The sequence below is a fragment of the Euleptes europaea genome, chromosome 9 (genome assembly GCF_029931775.1).
Source record: "Euleptes europaea isolate rEulEur1 chromosome 9, rEulEur1.hap1, whole genome shotgun sequence".
Classification (NCBI taxonomy): Eukaryota; Metazoa; Chordata; class Lepidosauria; order Squamata; family Sphaerodactylidae; genus Euleptes; species Euleptes europaea.
In genome coordinates this window covers 39,549,885-39,569,524 of record NC_079320.1, presented here as the reverse complement: position 1 = coordinate 39,569,524, position 19,640 = coordinate 39,549,885, and the positions used below count along the sequence as shown (strand labels likewise).

Here is a 19,640-nt window from a genome sequence, read left to right as displayed (position 1 = left end):
TTGCCTTCCATTCTTCCGAGGTCGGTAAAATGAGTACCCAGCTTGCTGGGGGTAAAGGGAAGATGACTGGGGAAGGACTGGCAAACTACTCCGCAAACAAAGTCTGCCTAGTAAACATCGGGATGTGACGTCACCCCTTGGGTCAGGAATGACCCGGTGCTTGCACAGGGGACCGTTACCTTTTAACAGTTGAATACAGCCAACCCTAGTCACCTAATAATTTTCAGATTAATGCAAGTTGTCTAAAATACTGTATTAAAAAACAAACAAAACCCCCCACCATATTTTGCATGAATATAACCTAACCTACTTTTGTACAAATATTGAGCATTCTTATGTTTCCAAATCCAAATTTTCCTCCATAAACAAAACTTGAAATATTTTTAAGAACTATGCTTACAAAAACCCACAACATATTTATAGAGGGTTCAAAAGAGACTGCTACTTTTCAAGCTCTTCATCTAAAAACTAGAATTCTACAGCGATATCCACCCAGACATTATCTTTATTAGCTTTAGATCCACTCCTTTCATGTCTACGTCGCAGAGCTATTACACCTCTTCATACACAGCCATGAAATTTAAATACAAACCAGACACATTTAACCTTATTTGGCCATCAGTTAAGCATTATCAGCTCTTGTAAAACAAAAATACAGCAAATATAACACTACAATGAGGCAAACGAAAGCACTACATGAAAGTATGTCTCGTCATTTATGCTGCACTTAGTCCACATTCTCAAATTACTGTAATTGGAAGTCATCCAAGCAAACATGACAAGTTGGTGATTTAGTAATCTCAGGTTATGTGACATTAGCAGTAGCATCTACTTCAGAATTAGTGCAATTGATTTATCTACAAAGTTGTTAGACTGCTGGGTCACATTTGCTATTGAAGGTACTACAGAGCTATCAACTGATACACAATATATCTTTTTTTGTAACCTAGCTATAGAATCATAGAGTTGGAAGGGTCCACCAGGGTAATCTAGTCCAACCCCCTGCCCAATGCAGGAAACTACCTCCCCCCCCAACATCCCCAGTGACCCCAACCCTCCCCCCACCATGAAGGATCCCACAATCAAAGCACTCCCGACAGATGACCATCCAGCTTCTGCTTAAAGACCTCCAAAGACGGGGACTCCACCACCCTCCGAGGCAGTGCATTCCACCATCGAACAGCCCTTACCGTCAGGAAGTTCTTCCTAATGTTTAGGTGGAATCGCTTTTCTATTAGTTTAAATCCATTACTCCGTGTCCTAGTCTCTGGAGCAACAGAGAACAAGCTAGTTCCCTCATCAACATGACATCCTTTCAAATATTTAAACATGGCTATCATGTCTCCCCTCAACCTTCTCTTCTCCAAACTAAACAAACCCAACTCCCTAAGTCTCTCCTCATAGGGCAGGGCTGGGGAACCTATTTCCTGCCAAGGGCCATTTGCATACTTATAACACCATTCGGGGGACATACCGGGCGGGGAGGATGATAGGGTTGCCAAGTCTCCAGCCACCACCTGCAGGTTGGCAACCCTAGGAGAGGCTATGCAGAAAAGTGAGGGAAGGAAAGAAGGGAGGGAGGGAAGGTTCTTCACACACACACACACACACACACAGGCACGCACCCCTTTGCAAAAGGTCCAGGTTCCTTCCCGGTCCCTCCCCTGCGTGCGCGCACACACAGGCACACACTCACTTGCAGAAGGTCCCAGGTTCCTTCCCGGTTCCCCCGCGTGCACGCACACACACACAGGCACCCACCCGCTTGCAGAAGGTCCCAGGTTCCTTCCCGGTTCTCCCCCCCCCACACACACACACAGGCACGCACCCACTTGCAGAATGTCCCAGGTTTCTCCCTCCCCGCGCATGCACACACACAGGCTTGCACCCGCTTGCAGAAGGTCCCAGGTTCCTTCCCGGTTCCCCCCCGCGCACACACACACAGGCACGCACCCGCTTCCAGAAGGTCCCAGGTTCCTTCCCGGTTCCCCAGCGCGCATGCACAGGCACACACCCACTTGCAGAAGGTCCCAGGTTCCTTCCTGGTTCCCCCGCACGCAAACAGGCACGCACCCGCTTGCAGAAGGTCCCATGTTCCTTCCCGGTTCTCCCACCCGTTCACCCACCCACACACAGGCACGCACCCACTCGCAAAAGGTCCCAGGTTCCTTCCCGGTTTCCCCCCGCGCACGCACACACACACACAGGCACGCACCAGCTTGCAGAAGGTCCCAGGTTCCTTCCCGCTTCTCCCCCCCCCCACACACACATAGAGGCACCCACCCTCTTGCAGAAAGTCCCAGGTTCCTTCCCGGGCCCTCCCCGCGCGCGCACACACACAGGCACGCACCCACTTACAGAATGTCCCAGGTTTCTCCCTCCCCGCGCATGCACACACACAGGCTTGCACCCGTTTGCAGAAGGTCCCAGGTTCCTTCCCGGTTCCCCCCCGCGCACACACACACAGGCACGCACCCGCTTCCAGAAGGTCCCAGGTTCCTTCCCGGTTTCCCAGCGCGCATGCACAGGCACGCACCCACTTGCAGAAGGTCCCAGGTTCCTTCCTGGTTCCCCCGCACGCAAGCAGGCATGCACCCGCTTGCAGATGGTCCCATGTTCCTTCCCGGTTCTCCCACCCATTCACCCACCCACACACAGGCACGCACCCACTCGCAAAAGGTCCCAGGTTCCTTCCCGGTTTCCCCCCGCGCACGCACACACACACACACAGGCACGCACCCGCTTGCAGAAGGTCCCAGGTTCCTTTCCGGTTCTCCCCCTCACACACACACAGGCATGCACCCGCTTGCAAAAGGTCCCAGGTTCCTTCCCGGTTCCCCCCCTCCCCCCCCCGCGAGCACACACACACACAGGCAAGCACCCGCTTGCACAAGGTCCCAGGTTCCTTCCCGGTTCCCCCACACGCACACACACAAAGACACACACGGGCTTGCAAAAGGTCCCAGGTTCCTTCCCGGTTCCCGCCTCCCCCGCGCGCACACACACACAGGCACGCACCCACTTGCAGAAGGTCCCAAGTTCCTTCCTGGTCGCCCCTCCCACAAACAGAAAAGGCACGCACCAACTTGCAGAAGGTCCCAGGTTCCTTCCCGGTTGCCCCCCTCCCCCGCACACACACAAAGGCACGCACCCGCTTGTAAAAGGTCCCAGGTTCCTTCCTGCATGAACACGGCCACACACACAGGGGCCCACTAAGCCGGCGGCGTGGCCAGCACACAGGCTGGCGAAGCCCCGGCGGCCCGAGTCTCAACCCCCCCCCCCGCGTTAGGCCACAGCGCGGGGATTCGCCCGGGGGTGGGGTCGAGCAGGGGGAGGGCTGAACAGGGGACCCTGAGCCAACAGTACAGCTAGCGCGCAGGCCGGTGAAGCCCCGGCGGCACGAGTTTCGGCCGCCCCAGCAGCTTTATTCCATGGCACGGGCGTGTGGCCGGGGGATTGCCACACCCCACAAAGGCAAGCTGGGAGGGGGAAGAAGGTTCGGGGCCGGCATGCGCTCCTGCCTCCCAGCAAAGCCCGATGTGCCAAGAGGAGGCCCCAGCTAGCAACAGCTAGCTCAGTGGAGTTCCTGGCCTTGGCAGGTGGGCCGGGGGCTGGATAAAATGAGCTTGCCGGTTCCCACCCCCTCCGTGGGCCGGAGGTTCCCCGCCCCTGTCATAGGGCATGGATTCCAGACCTTTGACCATTCTGGTTGCCCTCCTCTGGACACCCTCCAACTTGTCAACATCCCTCTTAAATTGTGGAGCCCAAAACTGGATTATCTAGTTCTCATTACCACTTGAATGCCAAGAAAAGCAGAGAACAAGTATTTTAAACAAACATACATATAGAAATGTAAGAATGTGAATCATGAAATATTCTGAGAGATTGTCAAATGTTACGCATTGGTACTACCACCAACTATAAAGAACATACCATGGGAAATCAGATCTTACATTCAGATACATTTTGTATTAATTGTATGTAATGCATTAATGTATGTATTCATTTTGTTTGTGTGTCATCTTCTGATTCCCTAATCCATTTTCCATGTACACAAACAAAGTGAGCCTCTGAAACAGCAGCATGCTTGGGTGCTAACAGAGGAATTGTTAAGTTCTTACCTCTGTCAAAATGTGCCAATGGAGAAGAAATATTAGGGTTTTTTTTGGGGGGGGGGGAGTACAGGAAACTCAAACTGAAGGACCATTATGCATTCCCCTTTTCAGTTTTCTAGTTATGCTCATCAAGAGCTAAAGCCTCTCCAAAATAATTCAGCCGTAATTCTTCAAGTTCAGAGCACACTAAATGAAGATTGGGAGGAAGACAGAAGGCCTGCAAACAGTGGCTGTCTTATGGTTGCAATGGAAGGGCACAGGTGACTTCTAGAAGAACCACCTCTACTATGAACAACACATTTACAACACATGCCTATATAATGTTCATAGGTACATGAATATATATGCATAACATTTAAATCAGTATTAATCACACATTTTGGGTCACAGAAACTTTTAGACACAAAAGCAACCAGCAAGAATCAGTTACCTTTTGTTTCTTCAACAGCTAATTTGTCACAGATTTGCTTTTCATAGGTGCTAAGATGATCCAAAGCTTCTTTATAAAGCCCTGCTTCTCGGAGAACCTGATTCTGGTATAAGAGGAGCTCACTGTATTCATAGTCTACTTTATCAGGAGATGTCTGCATACATAAGAAAACAGTGAAGTAGTCATAATGTTAAGGTCAACAATGAAACTTTTAAAAAACAAGTTTAGGCCCAATCCAGCAAAGGTAGACTACACATTTGAAACAGCCATTAACACATTAATTTCCAGATGTGCTCCTGTGGTGGTACAGAAAAACCTATAACTAGTTCCTGTGTAAGCCGAAATGCACATTGATTGGGGAAATTAGCGCGCAGATGGCAATTACAATATTTATATAGCGGGGTGCAACCTACGTATATCAGAGCCGGTATCTATGACCTTTGAATAATGACAGAGTCATGGGATTCCCAATTAAGAGAGTTTATGTCGTTCAAGCATTCAATGTGGCAAACACAAACATACACAGAGAATCTAGGAATCAAAAGGGAGGAGATAGAGACGTCTGCCTATTTGGCAGGAAAGCGATGAGGGGGTAATACTGCACCTTTCCTGTAGAGGAGTTGTCCCGAGTTCCGTGGCTAGAGTACAGGGTAAGTGGGAGGGAGAGAAGGTTCCCGTGGGCTTGACCAGAGAGGTGGGAGGGGGTCGTGATCAGGCTGCGCAAAACCCAAATCACAGAGTGACGGCAAGGATGCCAGGGAAGACCTAAGATAACATTATGGACTGTGGGGACCCCAGATATACTGTTTTCTGGAGCAGGGTAATGAGATTACCCTGGTGGTTCCCAAGCTAAGACAAAAGGTGACAAAAGGATTAATGGTCGGCTACCGGGGTGAGGCAATGGGCAATTTAATAAACCTATACTATTTCCATGGAGTTGTGAAACTTTGGGATGGCCAGGAATCTCTCGCAGATTGGATTAACGATCTTGCGTAAAGGCGCTAATTGCTATGTCCGGAGTGCCTCATTCTGCATAGCTGGAAGGGAGCGAATCTCTGGTGCTATCTCGACTTCTTCTGATCATGTTGATAAAGCGAGGGGGGGAGTGCTGATGGATGCTACGTGTGTGGTCGCTTTCTCCGAGATGGCGTCTGCAGGAACAATGTACTCAGGAAATGGAGTCTCTCTGGTTAACTGGAGAGGTTGACCGGGCCTCGGTCCTCGTCTGCCTGTCTCGCGGGATGCACGTCAGTTTCACTGACAGGTGCGGGAGCCTTCCTCATAGCGTTTGGGGCTAGGCGCGCGGCTGGAACAAGGTGCGCACGTATATACTGGGGTTGCCATGACCAGTACGGGAGATTGGAAAGTCATTTGCTAACACCTGGGACCAGAAATGCAGTCTTCATTGTGCAGGTAAGATGGCATATGCATCTACTACTCTTGTGTGTGTGTGGAAGGGGGCACTTAATCCGTGCACTACTCTATCCTTCCCCTGAACAGGAAATCGGCAGAATCAAAATAAATGGCTCCAACTACTGGATCTAGCCCCATTATATTTTAGCTTGTCCTCTTTATGCAATAACTAGAAAAAAATTCCTTCGTTCAATATTAACTGGGTTAAACTTCCTTCCTGATTGTGATAAATTAGTATTTTTGTTTTTAGACGCTGACTTATTTATCACTTTATAGGCTGTCACTTTTCGCTTTAGCAGCTAAAAAGATAAGAGCTAAACTAGTGCCAAAGAATGTAACCAGCTAGGATATATTCCAATTCTACTGTATTTTATCATATTTATATAGCATTTGCATTTTATCTTTATTGTATAATTTTCTTGTTTCATTGTTTATTTTACTTTGTAAGGCCTTTGGCTACCTACAAATAAGTATTTACTAAACTACTGGATCTATAGGAAGGTTTTTATATACAGCTGCATGCATATACCATCTTTACATAATGATATATTATTAACTACCCATTTGCTGTTGTGATCATTGACGCATAATACCTGTTGAGTCTTCCGAAACTCTTCCAAAATCTTTGCTGCCATTTCATAATCTTCCAACAGATGATAAGCTATAGCATAGCCAATCCATGATGCCCGTTGTGCAGGTCGGAGCTGAAGCAACTGATACCTAGTTTCCTGCAGGGCAGTAATAAAACAGCAGTTTTTACAATCTAGTCCAGGGGTCCCCAACCTTTTTCAGCCTGTGGGTAATTTTGGAATTCTGACACAGGATGGTGGGTGAAACCACAAAATGGCCACCGTGGGAGGTGGAGCCAACCACACACACACACAGAGGAAGCCCAAGAGCAGGGGACAAGAGGCATAAATTTTAAAAATACACCAGAGAATAAAACCAACACTGTCACTGAAATGTCATTTTAATATCCACAGCCAAGCAGATCTCTAATGGGCAAAAACCCTCCAGAACCATGGCAGAAGGGGCTCGAGCAGGTAATGGGGGCACTTCACAAAAGAGTTATGAATAACGCTGAATTCATGGAATGGATTTTTTCCTACTTCCCACTGCGATCCCATGAAAAACCATTCCTGAGGGTCAGGGAACCACTGGAAACAGTGTGGACACTGGTTGGAATCTGTGGAAATTGCTTCCCTCTAGTGCATGCACGAAAAAGGAGTTTGGCTGTAATCCAACAGAGGTAACAGATAGTAAAATGTCCTACTTCCCTTGTACTTTTAAGTTATAGGAACAAATTAGTTTCTGTACTTGCAAAGCAATGTTTCAAGTTTCTCTGCTCACCCTGTAGCCTTCTAGATCCCTCATCTGAATTTGTAGTAAAGAGAGGTCTCTCAAGATTTGGAGATTGTCCTTATCCCATTTCAGTGCATTTCGATAACATTTGATGGCTTCATCATATTTCTTGTCTGACCTCTGTAGTAGACCATAGACATGCCAACCTGGAAACCTTAATTAAGGGTATCACCATTTTGCAGTAGTTGAAAGTAAGAGAACTACATCATTTAAGTATTCTATAATAAAAATTAAACATTTTCCAGAACTATAAGAGAGTTTTCACATAATACTCATATGAACTAGTATAAAATTTCACATGTGTAACAGTTATGACTACATTATTAACACACATTACTGTTAAAACATGGGCATTCAAGACAGCAGATGAGCACAGTTAAGTGTGCAGCCCAAGTATTTCTAGGACTCTGCCTCTGGCTGAAAACTGGCACGTGATTAGGCACCTGCTGGAATCCATAAAGATGACACTTTCAAGTAGAAAAAAGAGGATACACACTGATTTAAAAATAAATTCAACTTACAGGATAGGCTGTTTAAAGGTATACAAAATCACTGTTTAACAAAATATTCGCAAAAAGGAATCACTTGCATACTTAAAGATAGCTATTAACCAATTTTTTCCATTGCAAATGAAATGTATAACTTAAAGGATACAGACATGACTCTTCAAATCATTTCGTAGGCCCCTACGCACCAATTCGTACGCCTCCTCTTTTTTACCTAAGCAATTCAACGTTAGTCCTTTCATAGCCAGGGTTTCTACAAACAAAAACATGATATTCTGTCAAGCCACAACCACAATATCAGAAAATTTAACACACACACACACAGAGAAACTGGCAGCACACATCTAGGTATACAAACTAAACTCAAGATTTCTGTCTCTAAATTTTAAGCCACATTTCTATAAAATCTGAAAGCTGGCTACACTTTATAGAAGTGTGAATTGTTTCTATCATTGTAGCTGAAGTCTTATTTTATTGGAAAATGTTATTTTCTGTTGACCAAAGAAAATATGTAGCCACATTAGTTCACAGAAAAATCCAAATACAAAAGTCATGCAATACCAGTTATTAAAACCAACCTAAACACAAAATTACACCAAAATTTCAAGTTCTACAAAACTCTTTACCAGGATGGATTTTTAAAAATGAAGGAGGAATTTCTTTGGCCATGATCTTAAGGTATTAGGATGCTGATGAAGTGACCCTAAGATCATCTCCTGAAAGATTTTTTACTCTCCCCACTTCTAAAAAATCTAGCCCTGGGGAGCACAACATACAGCCCATAGGATATATGCACCCTGTGGTTGGACAACCCCCTCAGCTGAAACTCCACCCAAAAAATGGGGGGGGGGGAAATCAGAACGCCAACTTCTAGACAGAAATCAACATTCTAACCACCCTCCCCATGGAAACTCCTTGCCTGGTCCCAGCACGGGCATAGTTGGGAAGGGATCAGAATGTTGACTCAACGCTGCTATCTGGCTTCCTGATCCCCCCCCCTCTTGGAAACTTTTTACTGGGTTCTAGCACGGACATGATGAGGAATTTGGGAGGGAGGAGTTTCTGACACCCTCCTAATTCACTGAGGAGGAATCAGAATGTTAAGAGGCAGTGTTCTGATCTCCACTGAAAGAACTAGGGGAAGGGATGCAGAATGCCACCTCTCAGAAGTTTCTTGTGTTTACAATCACCTGCAATGCAAGTTTGTAAATGCAAGAAATTTCTCCATTGCCACGCAGAAGCTTGCAAATACAAGAACCTGGGATGCAACAGGGAACTATGTCTCAATATGTCTGCATGAAATTTCTATATTGGATCCCAGGGACTTGCAAAAACAAGTGCCTGAAATACAATGGAGAAATTTCTTAGGGACAAGTTAGAATGCCCCCTCTCAGCCCAAATAACAGCTGCAAAAGCGGCAGTGTATTGACCCTCCCCAAACAATTACATGGGCCATAATGGATCCAGGTGCTGCCACCGGGTGGACTACTTAAGCTCCAGTCAAGATTCTTTATGGTCCACCCTAATGAGCTGCACACCCTGATCTAGCCTGATGAAGAGCTCTGGGACAACTCAAAAGCCCGCACACTGTTATTTTGGTTGGTCTTAAGCAATATTACACGCCTTTTGTTCAAACAAACAGTTTCCTATTTATTTGGACTAGATTCAGAGGACTGCTATATGACGAAATTCCTTGTGATTATTTCCCCATAACAAATATTCTCAATATTTTCAACAGATTCATTTTTCTGCAGTGAAGTTGACAAGGCAGCAGACTGAAATCTAAAAGTAGCAAGAAAACACCGTAACTGAAGCAGTCATATATATAGGATCTCAGGGCAAAACTGGATGTGAGGCCTATTTAGGTCACTGCTGAACAACTTTAGTGTGAGGTCGTTTCAAGCAAAGCAGCAGTGAGAGGGAAGGTGATGGATCCTTCCTTTACCCATCAACCCTTTCTGCAAGTTGCCGTTGTCCAGAACGGATTTCAAAATCAGAAATAAGTGAGGCAAGGCCTTTTTATTTCGGATGCATTCTGACAGCTGTTATGGGGTGTTTTAATGTTTCTGTGTATTTATTCGTTATTTAACTGGCTGTTTATAGTTAGATAATGTCTCAACATATTGCTAGCCACTCTGAACCTTCAAGTGTGGGGCAGGCTACAAATGTGTGTGTGTGTAAAGTGCCATCAAGTCGCAGCCAACTTATGGCGACCCCTTTTGGGGTTTTCATGGCAAGAGACTAACAGAGGTGGTTTGCCAGGGCCTTCCTCTACAAACACAGGCTACAAATACCAATTTTCAAATGTACTATTTGTTCTAAATCTAAACACTGACATACTCACCTCCATGTTCTGCAAACTTTGGATTGGAAAGAATTTGTTTGCAAAACTTCAAACCATTCCTGTACTGTTTATGTTCATAACACCTCTGTAAGAAAAATGATCAAAACTGTATTAGCACCACATAAGTACAACAATAGCACCTCATATAGACACAACTACGGTATATTTGCCAAATCTCTTCTGCTAGATGTCAATCAGAGGGCTGCAGTGGGGGGGGAAGGGATAAAAATCATGTCAGCAGAGCTGCACTGACGGAGGAAGAAGAGGACCATCTCACCCCATGTCCCTTCTTCACTGCAGCCCACCCCCACCCACATGACTATTACTCCACATGGGTCCTGCAGCCTTGGATATCAACTTTCGTGGGATCAGATGGGAGTGCTGGACAATAGATGTATTTTTTCACTGATAACCAATTTTTCCAAGTTTACCCACTCTTACCTCTTAAGTACTAGGGGAGGAAAAAAACAAGAAAAGGTACTTCTTAGGGAACTTCATTTACTAGTTAAAGGTAAAGGTCCCCTGTGCAAGCACCGGGTCATTCCTGACCCATGGGGTGACGTCACATCCCGACGTTTCCAAGGCAGACTTTGTTTGCGGGGTGGTTTGCCAGTGTCTTCCCCAGTCATCTTCCCTTTACCCCCAGCAAGCTGGGTACTCATTTCACCGACCTCGGAAGGATGGAAGGCTGATTATGCAAAAGAGATTACTAATTAATCAATAGATGGAGGGAGGTGTAGGGGAAGTCAATATATTTTTGATCATACTTAACAATGTTTTCTATTGCATTTTATATTTTATTCTTTGTTTATACTAACTCTTGAACTTTGTGTTTAATAATTTTGAAAAATAATTTAAAAAATATTTTTTAAAAAAAGGAAGGATGGAAGGCTGAGTCAACCTTGAGCTGGCTACCTGAAACTGACTTCCGTTGGGATCGAACGCAGGTCTTGAGCAGAGCTTTTGACTGATCTGTTTCTCTGTAACTCAGCTGAAAAGTTGTTTGCAGGATAAAGATTCGAAATCTGCTTTCCTAAGATAACACCTCATCACTGTGACACACATATGCAAGACATGTAGTCTTGGGGTTGACTTGATTTGTGCTATTCCTGTGATGATGTAGCTCAAATCAATCCTGCAGCTGAAGTTACACATAAAAACATTGTGGCTGAAATCCATGCATTTTCACTGAAGTTTGCCCTGTCCAATAATATCCACTTTTGTTTACAGCTGATCTAATTAGACTGATCTTCCCTTGCCAAAACAGCATAAACCTGAATGAGATTAAGATGTTTCAGTGGGAGCAGCATGGTTCTGTGGAGTAGGGCAGCCTTCCAGAGATTCTATCAGTGTCTCTTTAGGGCGTGCCCTGAAGTGTTATGCTCAGCAGGAAAAACAGCAGCATGTTTCCAAATCACTGATCAAGGAAAATACATTGGGATAATTGTCTATGTAGGCAAATGAGAAGGGCCAAATCACCTTCATAAGCTGATCTATAGTTGCTAAGTGTAATCGTACATTCTAGCTTCCCCATAGTGGTTGCTGAAAACTTGATCTACACATGCAATTACAATATTATAAGTAACGAAAAAACCCATACACATACCCCAAGAAAGTAAGCCAATCTGAAAACTGCATCACCATCTAAACAGCAAAACTTATGCAGTGCCATGTGTGGCTATCTGCAGTACAGCATACCCCCCAACCTGTGCTTTTTAGTGTTCATAGCCAGTTTGTACAAATAAATATGAAACAAGTAAAGTGCATTAGTTCTCTTTAGTTATATGATTTAAATTTTAGTGTTCTAGTTTAGTGATGTAGTGTTTTTAAATAAGTTCACTGAAAAATCTTTAAAAATCCACAGTGTGTGTTGTATAAAGTGCCATCAAGTCACAGACAACTTATAGTGAACCCCTGGTAGGGTTTTCAAGGCAAGTGATTAAGCAGAGGTGGTTTGCCATCGCCTTCCCCTGCAAAGACTTCCATGGAGGTCTTCCTTCCAAGTACCAACCCAGCTTAGCTTGCGAGATCAGGCTATACTATACCATTCCACATCCCCCAAAAATCCACATTACTCAATGACATGTCACCAGTTCCAAGTCACCCTAACTTAAGCAGTTGTATTTTAAAAAGCTATCAATACAAAACATTTTAATGGGACAATACTGCAAATAATATTTATTTGTACAAAGTACAACATGAAAACATATCCTTATACTGATTGGCTAGAAATAAAACTGGTATGCAATTTCAAGTATGCAAGTCTCTTCTGACTCATGGTGACCCTATGAATCAATGTCCTCCAAACATCCTATAGTTAACAGCTTTGCTCAGGTCTTGCAAACTGAGGGCCATGGATTCCTTTATAGTCAATCCATCTCATGTTGGGTCTTCCGCTTTTCCTGCTGCCTTCTACTTTTCTAAGCATTGTTGTCTTTTCCAGTGATTCTTGTCTTTTCATAATGTAACTAAATTACGATAGCCTAAATTTAGTCCTTTTAGCTTCTAGGGAGAGTTCAGGCTTGATTTAATCTAGAACACGCTTATTTGTTTTTTGTGGTCCACAGTATCTGTATAACTCCCAACATCACATTTTAAAGGGAAACCCCAAGATGTTCTCGTTTTTTTACTATTATTAAAAGTAAAGGGGCAGGAACCAACATGGAGGTGCAACTAACCCTGTTATACTTGGAAAAGGCGTGATATGGTACCTGAAAGGTTTTATGTTTTTTGTATACCTCTGGAATACCACGCAACTCCACTGTTGAACAAATGTAATGTAGTATATATATAATCATAGAATAAGTACTATGTAATGAACTAAACATGTTTAATTCAGCTACATTAACTTTTTAGTTAGGTATATTTAGGAAGTGCAATGGACTACATGTTCATATATACTGTTAAGCCTTTTGCATCACCATCAGAAGACCATCATTTCCTCTGATGAAGCAATTCTAATTGAAGTGGACATTGTGTCTTTCAATCCATCCCACTAGATTAATTTTCCAGGGGTAAGTTATCCCTTTGAAAGAAAACACAGTAAGAAAGCCAGCAGGATTTACTGAAATCTGCTGCCACAATCAAAGATTCAATCAGCATTTGCCACAGTATTAACAAAACATGTTTCTCGGCAACAAAAACAGTGGACTCTGTATTTCAACATGATCAACTTCTAATATAAAGTCATCACAGGTTTTAATTTCCTACCAGTCCTGTAATTATTTTAACAATTTTAAAAACCTTATTAATTCTCTTCTGCATTTTGTACAAAATTAGTTCATTAACACTATAATGATTTAAGTATCCTAGAATTATTCTCCTCTTTCCTCTATGTACCTATTACACCAGCAAATCCTTCTTTTTAAACTTAATCATACAATTTAATCTGTTCATGGAATCACTTCTGAAGAAATGGGTGATTCCTATTTTTCCTCACAGGTGTGCACCCAAAGGACCACATGGAAAAGCAACATTTCATCAACAGAGATCCCTTCTTTCCAACAGCTTTTCTAACAGCAGATGAATAGACGGCCAATGCACACTTTTCTATGTTGTTAAACAATACTTTTTTGGAGAGGCATAGTTGAATACTTTGACAACACACAGGTTGTAAGACAGTTTGCAACAAGAGATGCTATCTACTGAACACCATCCACTATCGTTAATTTCAAAGTTTTCTAATATTGAGGGTTCATTATTTTTGTCCCTGCTTCTTTGGTCTATCTTGCAGACAATATCAATCTGACATGCACTAATGTAGTAGCATTTATCACTATCCATGCAATACAATTTTATACCGATACATTTGGCAGGCCAGGTAAGCCTATATTGCTACACTGTATTTCAATGCTTCTCTATAATACTAAGCAAGTTGGTATTATTTGCTAAATCCTATGTGGATTAGTACAAGTTATTCAGAAGATTCTGAATCCCATTCAGCATAGGCGATCAGGTTCTGTAACCTTCTGAACATGAAAGAAAATTATTACTCTGATATGCCAACACATCTTCACAGACAGACTTGCCATTTCACCTTAAACTGGCCAACATTCACTTGGTGCTAAGCTGGTCATAACTGATTTTAGGAAGGGAAATCTGATGGCACGGAACCATAACCAAGATTTGCAAATCTTTTGTTTAGAAATATACCCATTTCTACTGTCATAACAGTCTACAGCATGAGTAACAGCACAACAAATTAATAATAGAATCATAGAGTTGGAACGGACCACCAGGGTCATCAAGTGCAACCCCCTGCACAATGCAGGAAATTCACAGCTACCTCCCCCCAATACCTCCTGTGACCCCCAACTCCATGCCCAGAGGGGGGAAAACCCTCCAGGATCCTTGGCCAATCTGGCCTGGATGAAAATTGCTTCCTGACCCCAAGGTGGTGATCAGCATTACTCTGGGCGTGTAAGAAAGCCACGAGAGCCAAACACTGACACAACTCTTCCTGCCCTCCCTCTCATGATCTGCCTAAGTTCACAGAATCAGCACTGCTAACAGATGGCCATCTAGCCTCTGCTTAAAATCCTCCAAAGAAGGAGCGCCCACTACCTCTCAAGGAAGCCTGTTCCACTGAGGAACCACTCTGTCAGAAAGTTTTAATTGTTAGCCGAAAACTCTTTTGATTTAATTTCAACCAGTTGGTTCTGCTCCAACCTTCTGGGACAACAGAAAATAACTCCACACCATCCTCTATATGACAGCCCTTCAAGTACTTGAACATGGTTATCACATCACCTCTCAGTCGTCTCCTCTCCAGGCTACACATACCGAGCTCCTTCAACCTTTTCTCATAGGACTTGGTCTCCAGACCCCTCACCATCTTTGTTGCCCTCCTCTGGACATGTTCCAGGTTGTCTACATCCTTCTTGAATTGTGGTGTTCAAAACTGAACACAGTACTCTAGGTGAGGTCTAACCAGAACAAAGCAATACCATCACTTCACATGATCTGGACACTATGCTTCTGTTGATACAGCCTAAAATTGCATTTGCTTGTTTAGCTACCATATCACACTGCTGACTCATGTTCAGTGTATGGTCTACTAAGACCCCTAGACCCTTTTAGCATACACTATTGCCAAGACATGTCTCCACAATCCTATAATTATGCATTTGATTTTTCCTACCTAAATGCAGAACTTTACACTTATCTCTGTTGAAATTCATTTTATTAGTTTTAGCCCAGTTCTCCAGCCTGTCAAGATCATCCTGTATCCTGGCTCTGTCTTCTACTGTACTTACAAGCACCAAGGCTTCCTGAAACAAATATGTATAATAATAACAACTTTTATTTATATCTCATCCTCCCCCGGCAGCGCCAGGCTCAGGGCAGCTAACAACATAATAATATACATACCAATACAATGAAATACAATGAAATACAATGAAAACATTATAACGCGCTGATTCAGCACATCGATGACACCGATATAAATCCCTAGAGGGAGAGCAGGTATTTCAGCGGCCTTTATTCAATCAAATTCCTAGTCTCACGGGAGGCAGAAGAATGGAACACAAGGGAGAGAGGAGGAGACCAGCTTCTAGATGGTACCGTCACTGCCCTCAACCAGAAGTCTGGCGGAACATCTCTGTCTTACAGGCCCTGTGGAACTCTGCTAGGTCCCACAGGGCCCAGGTCTCAACAGAGTTCTACCAGGCTGGGGCCAAGGCCGAAAGGGCCCTGACCAAGGACAGCCAGATAGTCTTATGGCCAGGGACCTCCAATAGATTATTGTTAGCTGATCGTAGGTACACAATACTACATCTGATTTGTGCATATATGACGAATTAATTCATACCCAAGAAGTTGGCTTGGTCAACTTATAATCATTCAAGCAGGAAAGTATGGAGAAATACAACACCAGGGTTATTCTTGAAAAACTTTAAGGGGAATATCTACCTCTTCCATTATTAAGGATCATCCTACCAGCTTTTGCCCTTCACCATTAAGATATTTCATATCTCAACCTGGATGCCTCCAAACTGATGGTCCATTTTGATTTTGTTTTGATTGCTAGTTCACATCCATCCCCATTGATCACGATTGCTCAGTATCTGCTCATGTCTAAATCTCAGCCTCTACTGTTCCAAGCACAAACAATTAGCTGTGGTACTTTTGTCAAGATTTTTGCTAATAAAATATACAGAATACACTCTGATCTGGACATCAGCTGTAACATAGGTTTAAGAGAAGAAAGGTCTGATATACCATCAGGCAGGTTTCAGTGATAGATGCTGACTTCCTCAGATCTGGTCAGGTCACTACTTGTACCCTGGACCCCTGCCCATGCTGGTTGCTAAAATCATATAAGGGCAACATCAACAAACCCTTAGCATCTATTATGAATCCATCACTAACTCAGGGCACCTTCCCTCAGTCACTCAAAGAGGCAGTTATCGATCTGCTACTTAAAACTATAGAAAAATGATGTGGTCAGTTATTGCCCTGTCTCTAATCTACCTTTTCTCGTCAAAGTGATTCATGTTAATACTTATGTTGTGCTTCAGTTCTTTCTTGTTGTTTACAGACTTCTGCAACCCTAATATGTTGTTTACTGAATGTCCCATATTGTTGACTGTTATGACTCACTATGTGTAATCCACCTTGAGTCCCTGTGAGAAAAGAGGATTATAAATAATGAAAATAAAATTACATTATTTTTGTATTTAAGAGGCTAAAAATATACTGTAAGCCACCTTGAGTTTCACAGGGAGAAAGGTGGCTAATATTTTAAATAAAATAAATAAAAATGCGGCTTTTAAATATAAAGTGTACTTTACCTCTTCAAGTTTAGCATTATGCCTATAGTTAACAAAATAATCTATATTCTTTATTAACATTCGTTGTAGTCCCCCTTTCTCACTTGGGCTCAACATGGATTAAACAGAGTGAGCCAATACAATGTTGACCTTATGAAAATGTGAGTTGGGATGAAATGACTGCACAGATCAAGACATTCATAACTTGCATATGTTGGTCACATTTAGATATTATACCGACTGTGTGAAGGCAGGGTTGCTATACTTTGTTGCATGCCCCATATTCACATGCTCCATTGCAGTTTCCTAAAAGCACAATATTTGTGTTTTTGTCCCAATTTATTATAGCTTGTTCAACTGAGAGTAGTTCTAGAATTAGGCACAAAGCTAGACTACAAGTTTGATTAGCTTAGATGGGTCTAAAACCAAGCCACTGACATTAACTGGATGCGAATAGAGCTCTTCTAAACATAGGGCTGCCTTTGTTTAATTCAAACTTGAACCTGAAAAGTTTTCAGAAACCTAAGAACTTATGCAGGACAGTTTCTTAAATTTGCTTGGTAAAATAATTTTACAGACCTGTTTATTTGCATAATAATATTGAAATGTACACAGGCTGAAACAAGCAAGGAACATTAACTTCCTCACCCTATGTCTAACTGGTTGTTCCAAAAGCCTACTCCCAATTGCAATGTGACCACAATGGAGTAATAATCACTCTCTAGTTTTACAATAAGACTGTGACATCCAGTGGGTAAGATTTAGGTCTGACCTGGGCCCAAGTCCCATTTTAGTCATGGGCAAATGGCTGGGAGTACCCCAACAGGATTACTAAAACTAAACAGAGACTTCATTAGTTCATGAATGGAAGATTTTTGGGAGCACCACATGTAAAATGCTCAGAGTTTAAAGGACAGAATAAGCTTTAAAACTCATGTAACCCTATACATTTATTTATGCATCTGTACATTAAATATTCTACAAGTATTAACATAAATTACACAGGCAGGATCACAGTTAAAAACCAAAGAAACGTTTTTTTCTTATCAGTTTCACATTGTTTTTAACACAATTATGCCACAATTATCTTCATGAGACTGCTGAATGTTGCTCATGCAAATCTCATTAAATACAAAATCCGGGAACAATTTAGTACATGTATAACTCTCTCAGAGATGAACAGCACTTAAAAGGGCTTATCCATTCTCTGTATGATTTACTGGTCATTAACACAATACTTTAATATCAAATACTTTAACAATTCAAGACTTTTCCTCAGGTTTTTTTTTTAAACATACTTTTCCAAACAAATATTAGCAGGTGTTTGCAAAGGGAAACTAGTAGAAAGGCTCCTACTGTACGTGGCTTGTGTGATTATATCTGTAACCTACAGCAGCGCTTTTAGTTAACCTAAACATTTGCAGTATTCTTGGCTTCACGTGTTGTACCAAAGGCAATGGAATAACATGCATCTTAAATGCAATGCTGGATAACCAACATGATGCCAGGCTCTAAAGATTTCAGTGATGTAGTTTACTTGCTTTTAAGTCTAAGTAGGTAATAAAATGAGTTTACAATATTTTAGACAACATTTTCCCAATTTGCCACTTATTTCCAAGTAAAACAATCCTAATCTTGCTAAAAATGGGAGATTTAGATTATCCATTCCCAATTTTTTCAAAACTAATCTGTTTTTAAAAACCAGGCTGGTCAACTTTCTAAGCATTTCTATTTTTGTTGAAGTAACGAATGCGTTAGGTCAACTTAACCACAATATTATTTTTACAAACACTCTAAGCCCAGAAGTCTATACTTTTAAGAAGTTAACATAAATGTGGATGTTAGCTTCATTAGCAGATAAAAAACAGACCCGCTGACCTATTTTACGGTAATTAACAACAAAACAAAGAACTAGCAACGCACACAAAATTACCCCCCTCCCAAGTCAGTCTTTGAACTCATCCTCAGACTTCATAAGAGTAGCCAGTTCCCCAGTAGCTTAGAGCAGGCTGGGATAATAAGTGGCAGATGCTAAAATAGTACGTTGAAATAGTAAGTACAGGCGTAAAAATTTAAAAAATAATAATAATACAGATGTCAACATTATAATTTAAAATAATAAGCACCGACGTTTAAAAGTGCCTGCCAAGAACAATTAGTTCAGACTCAAGACGGGCTAATAAGATAGCAACTGAAGGTTTTACCCTCTTCCCTTAATTAAATGTCCGGGCAGAAACACCTGCAATGAATAAAAAGGTCGGGGGAGGGGAGGGACACGAGGCGCCGGGGCCTGGGGATTACAAGCCCTCGCGCCCCTTCCTCGCTGCTCGGCTTTCCTGCCTCCACCCCACGGTTCCCATTTAAGAAAGCGAAGCAACCGGTCCGTTCCGAAGTCAGGAACGCCCGCCGCGTTCTACGGAAGCCGGGGGGGGGGGTTCTAGAGCGAGGAGCGCCGACTTCGCTCAGGGGCTCCCGGGGAGCAGAGGGGCGTCCGTCAGGCCCAGGCCTCTTCAAAGGGGCTGAGCCGAAGGGAGGCAGGGGGCGCGCGCCTACTCCGAGCGGGGCCCCGCTCCTCACGACCCCCCCTCGGACGGGATCGGCCTCACTCACCAGGATGCGCTTGAAGAGCGCGTTTTCCTTGGGCGGGAGGCTCACCGACGGCATCGTCCCCGCTGCGGATGCTTTTCCTGCCGCCGC

The 19,640-nt window shown here is 43.1% G+C and overlaps 1 protein-coding gene across 1 annotated transcript in view; it reads right to left on the bottom strand.

The window, feature by feature from the left end:
- NAA15 (N-alpha-acetyltransferase 15, NatA auxiliary subunit) overlaps positions 1 to 19,640 on the bottom strand; it is a 38,344-nt gene extending 18,704 nt beyond the window's left edge. The window contains exons 1-6 of the mRNA XM_056855188.1: positions 19,554 to 19,640; positions 10,171 to 10,255; positions 7,975 to 8,079; positions 7,309 to 7,466; positions 6,552 to 6,686; positions 4,546 to 4,699 (exon numbers count right to left, since the gene is read on the bottom strand). Coding sequence (XP_056711166.1) covers positions 4,546 to 4,699; positions 6,552 to 6,686; positions 7,309 to 7,466; positions 7,975 to 8,079; positions 10,171 to 10,255; positions 19,554 to 19,607 — 691 coding nt within the window. The 5' untranslated portion in view covers positions 19,608 to 19,640. The remainder of the gene's footprint in view (positions 1 to 4,545; positions 4,700 to 6,551; positions 6,687 to 7,308; positions 7,467 to 7,974; positions 8,080 to 10,170; positions 10,256 to 19,553) is intronic.